The following is a 7,469-nucleotide window of genomic DNA, read 5'->3' on the forward strand; positions in this document are numbered from 1 at the left end:
CTAAACAAAACAGGAGATAAAGCTGAAACTGGTCTTACTAGGCAAGGGTATCTTGGCTCCAAAGGCAAACACAGGGTTTGGCAGTTTAGGGGCAATAGGGAGAGTCGAGGAACTAGAATGTCAACTGGGTTTCCTCCTGTCCTCAGACGCCCAGATTCTTCTCTTCCAGTGTCTTCAAAAGCTGATGGGGGATTTTTCTACTTAAAGAAGCATCTTAACCCATATAATGCTCCCATGAGAGGCTTACAGAGCGAGGGCTCCATCCCTGCCTTATCTCACCCAAGCTCAGTCCCAGTAAGCCATTTGTTCCTTACCAGTCCACAGGGTCAGGAGCTGCACTCCAGAGCTGACCCCCTGTCTTGAGGCTACTGTAAAAAGACCCTTGTATGTCCTACCCCTGTCTGCAGGGGAGAGGGAGGTCTGGAAGGCAGGTGAACTTAAAAACCCACCCTGGTCCCACTACAATGCAGGAAGGAGACAGGGTGGCCAAAGTTTCTATTGTAGAGCCCAGTTGGAACTTGGTGCCTAGACAGTGGGAGGGATCAGTGCAAAATATAAATGCAAGACTCTTTGTTCACAATCATTAAAAATTGCTAGAAGGGAGAACTGGGCACTGAGCCAAGCACAGCCTCTTGTGATGCATGCACCATGAACCATAGCTGTCTGCTCACCCCGCCCTCCAGCCAGCTGTTGAATGGGAGTCAAGTGTCACAAACACTCCAAGTCAGAGGCTCCTCTGCAGGAGAATCCCTGTCTGTTGCCTGGGCTGCTCTTCTTGCATGTGGACCTCATGACACTGCTCTATTAATCTCTGTGGTCTCAGGGCAAGCACTACACACAGTCAAAAAAGGCAGAATTGAATTCAGGACTCCTCAGTCTCACCTGGGCTGCCTTTTTCTGCCGGTTACTTCCAGGTATTACACAAACAAATCTCTCCTGCCCTTTCCCAGAAAATCATCTTTCATTCTTCCTGATGACAATCCCTTATCTTTTTTTTTTTTTTCTCCCACCAAGTATTCTAAACCAAAAGGACTTCCAAACCTATAGGCTCTGATCCTCTCTCCCAGCAACCCTGTCCCCAGGGACCTGCTCTTTCTCGGTCCCCACCCCACCCCATACTCCAGCTTCTTCTATCTTTCCCTTTTGGGGCCCCTTAATGCCTCCTTCCTTCTGTGTGTTCTGGCTCATGCAGCCATTTCCAAGGTCTCCCTATATGGTCCAATGTCAGATCTCCCACCGCCGTGAAGCGTGTGAAGGGCTGGTCGGAGTATTGCACTGGCTAGCCTAGAAAGGAGGACATCTAAAAACCCGACGTTGGGTTCTGGTGTTTTACCAGGGGGATAACCCTGTGCGTTGGAGGCATGGAGAATCAACATGCTGGGGGAACTGATGCCCTTGAGCACTTACCTCTTCTGCTGTAGCATGTGCAGCTGGTCCAGGTGCTGGTTCCAGTCCTGCTTTCCAAGCAACCAAGTGAGCAGTTTCTGAAGGCGGGACGAAGGCCCCTTTGCCCCCATGTCTCTTGATGGTGCTTGCGATTTATGGTAACCTGGTACACGGAGTCGGTCTAGGATGGCAGCCACTGAGCAAGCAGGGTGAGCTCGGAGTGAGGATCCCAGTGGCTCTATCTCCTGTGTCACTTGTACGTGAGTGTGTGGCTATGGAGTGATTGTGGGCACGTGCAGAAGGACTGGCCACCTTGCTGCTGCGATGGGGGTGGAGACCTTCACAGAGCTGAGCCTGGGGGCACAGAGCAGCCAGTAACCGAGAGAGGAAAGAGGAGGGACTTTCTTGGTTCTTGGCAGTGGGCTGGGCAGCTAAGGTGAGGAAAGGCTGAGGGGTGGGGCCAAGGAATTTGGAAAGGGAGCTAGGCTAGAGTTCTGAAGGTGGGATAGATAACAGGGATACAGGTCACAGGAGACCCTCCAGGGGGCCCTGTGTTTCTCCAGAAGTTGGACAGCAGGACCTGACCAGGAATAAAATAGAAAATAGAAATCTTGGGATGCTTTGTAAGAACCAGACAGCAGGAGGAAAAGAATAATGAGTACTGTTAGGCTATTGTTATTATACAGTATCAAGTATTGTCATTCTGACTGTTTTCAATGAGGCATATCAGTGTAATTGAATGTGATAATTCAACTGACCTGTGACAGCTGTGGAAGTAAGGGGAGAGTTCTGTTACTGAACGGGAAGACATCACACAGAGGGAGTGAGCTCTACGGCTCCTGGGCTAGAGGCAAAACTGAACCTGGTTTGGAAGTTGGGATGGAAGCTACTAATGTGTCACCTTCCAGGCCTCTGTGCTTCTTGGGAACCTTTTGGTTGTAAGTGTGAGCAACTTGGGTGGGGATATACTATGGACCCTCCCTTGGGAACGCTAAGGAGCTAGGGACTGCCATCTTCCTTGCTGCAAGCAAGAGGTCCCAGATTGAGGGATGAACAAAGTGAAAGCAAATAGGAAAAGGCAAAGGAGGTGCTTGAGACCTAGGAATCACGTTCTTGCCCAGGAAGTGGGGAGGGTCACCTTGTGGGGTGTTTCTTCTTATGCCTTGCTGGGGGTTGGGGCAGTGTGGGTGCTAATGGGCTCTGAAGCCTGTGGACTTCTAGTCTAAGGAGATGGAGGGAGCGATAAGATTGAGGTGGGGGTTATTGATGTAGAGATAAGTGTGGGGGGCAGGTCAGGAAAGGAGCACTTGCCAAGGAAACGCTCAACCCATAAAGCTAATCCTCCAGGGCGTGGGGGTGGGGAGGAGCTGAGGTGCAAGAGGCCGGCCAGGTCAGAGACGCACCACGCAGCTGTGCAGGGAGGGACTGGCCACCGAGGGCATCGGTCGCAGATCCCAGCAGGAGAAAAGAGGGACCCCAGGGCTCAGGCCGCCAGTGGAAGGGCCGTGAACATGTAGCCTGTGTGGAGAGCAGGTGGTCGCCTGCCTCACCTCCGTCTCAGCTGCTAGACCAGAGATTGGCATCTCTCCTCTTCCCTTCCCTGGCTCTCCGCCCACCACGCCCTCATCCCTCCGATAGTCAAGTTGCCAACCTTTTCTGTCTCTTTCTTTCTTCCTTTTTTAAAAGATATTCTATCAATTAGCATTCTTTTGTTTTAATATATTTTATTTATTTGTTTATCTGAGAGAGAGAGAGAATGGGCACGCCAGGGCCTCCAGCCACTGCAAACAAACTCCAGATGCCTGTGTCACCTTGGGCATCTATCTGGCTTACATGGGTCCTGGAGAATCAAACTGGGATACTTTGGCTTTGCAGGCAAAAGCCTTAACTGCTAAGTCATCTCTCCAGCCCTCTTCTCTCTCTTTCTACTCAGTCTTCCGTCGGCATTCTGCAGTGAACTCTCCTGCACACTCCCTTTCCAGGTAGCAGTTTCCCCTACTTGCCTCCCAGGCACCCAGCACAGGGAGCTGGAGTTGGGTTGGCACCTCACACATTGTCAAGTCCAGGAGATCTTTCACAGAAAAGCAGCCTAACCTCCTATTCTGGCATGGTCGGGAGAAGAGAGAATCTGCATGGATTTCAGGTTTTAGGAAACAAACTTACTCTGCCTGCCCACAGGCATCTAAGAAAGGATATAAATGTTATACTTGAATACTCTGTTAATAGTGGTTATCATTGGATGGGTGTAATTATTAGTTGTTTTTTGTTTTTTTTTTTTTTGCTTCTGGCAAGATGGCTCAGTAGTTAAAGGTGCTTGCTTTCAGTCTGTGGACCTGGGTTCAATTCTCAAGCTGCCCACCTAAGCCAGACCCAGCAATGTTACACAGGGGTCAGGTGCTCATTTGCAGAGGCAAGAGGCCCTAGCGCACACATACATACCCATGCACATACACACAGGCAAACACGCACACACATGCAAATAGATAAAAGTTGTAAAAAAAAAAATACTATCATTGGATGGCGGAATTATTACAGGTTTTTTCTTTGGACTGTTTTGTGTTTTACACATTTGTAATAAGCACAGCATAGAGAATTACTGGCTTCTGCAAGGATTTGTCTCTTTGGAGGCTGGGAGTCAAACGGGTAAATGGTAAAGAGGTGGAAGTCATTGTGTTAGTCAAACCTGGCTCTTGCCTGCCCCTCCCACAGCTGCCCTGCCATTCATACCCACAGTCAGAGATGGCCTCTCTTCATGCCAGGGGATCAAGAAGCTCCTCCTCCTGCCCCCAGCAAATAGCCGGGAAGAGATTAGTGATTTGATTCTTTTTTTTTTTTTTTTCCATTCATGCATCAGTCTCTGGATCTGAAGGTCGACGGGTGCAAGGCCGAGGTGAGCAGGGTCACCACCCATTGCAATCTCTCCTCCTCGACCATAAAGTGCGCTTTGGGCCACTCCCAGTCCTCTGTTGCCTGACTTGGGTCGCCAGGAAGTAAGAGGCGATGGCTGCTGACGGTGGGACAGGCTTCATGCGGGCGGGCTACCTCTGTGGGAGGGAATCTCATGGTGCCTTCCCATTTTTACAGTTCCTTCTTGCAGAAAGGCCTGTGTTTGTGCACATACCTGCAGACATGTATCTGCATTTGCTTTTCTTTCCACAAGGTGTGCATGGGCAGCAAGGGTGGTGTGAGCCTCTCCTCACCCAGTGCCCAGCCAGCCCCTCCTGATCCGGGGACAGTAGTCCAGGAAAGAGCTGTATCCTTCTCCTCAGCCACAACCCTCCCGCCCTCAATGCCAGGAAGCCTGCTTCGTGGGCAGAACGGGTACTGAGGGTGCAGTGGCAGGTTTGCCACCATTCCATCATGTGGGGCCCTTGATTTCCTGCCTTACTGCCTTTCCCAGGCAGACTCTCCCGCCAAGCAAGAAGCTTGAATGGGCACCTTTACCAGCTTCTTTTGTGTCTGAGAGTATGAGAAGGTGCAAAACAGGAGAAGAAGGTGTTTCAGCCTGGAGGTTCAAGAGGGCAAGGCAAGGGATGAGAACAAACATGGAAGAGATGAGAAAAGGATCGCCTCCACTTGGAGACAACTCCCAGCTCTCTGCCTCTCTGTCTCTCTCTTTCTCTTCCTCTCTCTCTCCTCTCTTTCACAGTACTGGGGTTTGAAATCAAATTTTCATGCTAGGTACACATTCGGCCACTGAACTTCCTTCCCAACACTTTAAAATATGTTGTTTGGGAGGGAGAGGGGCTGGAGGGATCGCTTAGCAGTTAAGGAGCTTGCTTGCAAAGCCAAAGGACCCAGGTTCGATTCCCAGGACCCATGTTAGCCAGAGGCACAAGGGGGTGCATACATTTGGAGTATGCAGTGGCTGGAGGCCCTGGTGTGTCCATTCTCACTTCCACTCTCTCTCTCCCTCTCTCTCTCTGGCACTAATAAATAAATAAAATAAAATAAAATAATAAATATGTTGTTTTAGGATAGTGTCTTGTTAAGTCCATGCTGGCCTTGAACTCACTTTGTAACATTGTCAGGCCTTGAACTTGTGATCCTCTTGCTTTTCTCTACCCTCTCAAGTTGCTGGAACTACAGACCTGTGCCAATAAGCCTGGCATGGTGCCCTCTCTCCCTCTCTCCCTCTCTCTTTCTCTCTCTCTCCTCTTTTTTTTTTTTTTTTTTGGTTCTTCAAGGTAGGGTTTCACTCTAGCTCATGCTTTCCTAGAATTCACTATGTATTCTCAGGGTGGCCTTGAACTCATGGCGATTCTCCTACCTCTGCCTCCCGAGTGCTGGGATTAAAGGCGTGCGCCACCACGCCCAGCCTTTGTCTTTCCTCTCTTCCCTATACACCACCTTATTCTTAATCTTCAACAGACTTGTTTCATGTACAGCAACAGGAACATGCCCAAGTGTTAAGGATTCTTCTTGCAACATCTGGTCTGGGCCTCATCTATGCCAATCACTTTCCACAGAAAACAGCTTCATGTACTTGTGAGGCAGATGTCATATTTATATTCAAAAGCACTAATGGAGAGTTCTGCTTGGCCTGTTTGTAATTGTGGTCTTGAGTGAGGGACTTGTTTCTCCTGTGACCCTCGGTCTCCTTATCTATATGATGGGCATATAAATGTCATGTTAGGTGGATCCAATGATGTAATGATGTGAAGGTGCTTTGCAAGTTCTTAAGTCTTTATTTTTTGTTGTTGTTGCCATCTGCTGGATGGCCCGTGACATCCATCTTAGGAGCCCCTGCCATCTACTGCCCTGCCTGTCAATAGAATGGCCGCGTGTTCTAGAATGAGGGTCAGACCCATGGCGATGATATCACAGAACATATGAAGTCAGAGGTCCTATGGAAGCGAAGGGGAAGCAGAGACGCTGGGGATGGGTACGGGCTGAGACAGGCCTCGGTGGAGGTGGCGGGTGTGGACGAGAGTGGGGCCAGGGCCGTGGACGGGAGGAGGGCCATGACTTCTCTGGGCTCCCAGATCTGCAGGGCAGCATTCCTGACAGCCATCCTCCTGCTGCTGCGAGTGTCGGGGGTGAAATCTCCCAAGGGCAGCCCAGGCTTCCAAGACAGGAGCCAGAAAGAGGAACTACCCCTAGCAGGTAGGTGGAGAAGGCAAATCTGGAGGGGAGGGCTGGATTAGTTCGGGGTCAGGCCCCAGGAGCTGATTAAGGTCAGAGTCGATCTGGAATGGGTTCGAACTAGAGAGATAAAACTGGAGCTACTTACTAGCACAGTGTGAAATGATAGCATCTTGTAAAGAGGTCTGGTATTAAAGGCCGCAGCATGGGCTGGCTGGAATTCCACGCAGCTTCTACTGGGGGAAAATGAATGTGCTTGTTGAGGAAGAGAGTGCTTATTAATCTTCATGTTTGAAGGTGTCCTTCCCTCCCCACATGGTGCAGCACATTGGAGGAAAGAGCCAGCCTTAGAAGTGGGGGCTGAGTGCATGCTTGCAATGGGCCTGTGCCTATATCGCCTCTCCACTCAAGCCCATCTAGGTAGCTGCCTATTGTTCCCCACTTGTCTCTCCACCCTTGACCGCCTCCCCATGCTAGTCCAAGCCAGGGCCACAGGAGAGACAGGTCAGGATTGGGCTGTCCATCTTGGCTCTTCTCTTTCTTCCAGATCAGGGCCAACAGCAGTACGAGGAGCACTTTGTGGCCTCATCGATGGGCGAACAGTGGCAGGTAATAGACATGGCCCAGCAGGAGGAGGACATCATCTCCCGGGCAGCAGCTGTTCGAGACCATCTCTTTGATCTAGCCTTCTGCTTCCACCTGGCCAGCTTCATGGTTTTTTTGTGAGGAACACTGAGGCGGAGGTGGTGCTCTGGCTCCTGCACGAGGGCTTGCACGCTTACCTCCGTTTCGTGATTGCTTACTGACCTCCTCTTCTGGACCCACTCCAGGTCATGTCCCCTCAAAATGTGCACCCCACTCCCTGCCTCTTAGCGGCACCTGGCCCCAGGGTGCAGCAGCAAGACATCCACCTCCGTTGACATCACCTGATCGTGCCCTCACCACCACCGCAACCCAGGGGTCCATGTCTCAGGGCCAAAGCCGCCCATCCCACCTCC

General features: G+C 50.7%; 2 protein-coding genes across 3 annotated transcripts in view; one reads left to right on the forward strand and one right to left on the reverse strand.

Annotated features, from left to right (window-relative positions):
* Positions 1 to 1,680, reverse strand: part of LOC101610537 (transient receptor potential cation channel subfamily V member 5) — a 31,943-nt gene extending 30,263 nt beyond the window's left edge. For both annotated transcript variants that reach the window (XM_004661076.2, XM_045160500.1), the window contains exon 1: positions 1,408 to 1,680. In XM_004661076.2, the coding sequence (XP_004661133.1) occupies positions 1,408 to 1,517 (110 nt within the window). In that variant the 5' untranslated portion in view covers positions 1,518 to 1,680. The remainder of the gene's footprint in view (positions 1 to 1,407) is intronic.
* A 4,670-nt stretch (positions 1,681 to 6,350) lies between these two features.
* Positions 6,351 to 7,429, forward strand: Llcfc1 (LLLL and CFNLAS motif containing 1). The gene is made up of 2 exons (XM_004661150.2): positions 6,351 to 6,492; positions 7,019 to 7,429. Exons 1-2 carry the CDS (start codon positions 6,351 to 6,353, stop codon positions 7,195 to 7,197), a joined length of 321 nt encoding a protein of 106 aa, XP_004661207.1. The 3' UTR covers positions 7,198 to 7,429.
* The last annotated feature ends 40 nt before the right edge of the window (positions 7,430 to 7,469 follow it).

The sequence above is a fragment of the Jaculus jaculus genome, chromosome 10 (assembly GCF_020740685.1).
Source record: "Jaculus jaculus isolate mJacJac1 chromosome 10, mJacJac1.mat.Y.cur, whole genome shotgun sequence".
NCBI classification, from domain to species: domain Eukaryota; kingdom Metazoa; phylum Chordata; class Mammalia; order Rodentia; family Dipodidae; genus Jaculus; species Jaculus jaculus.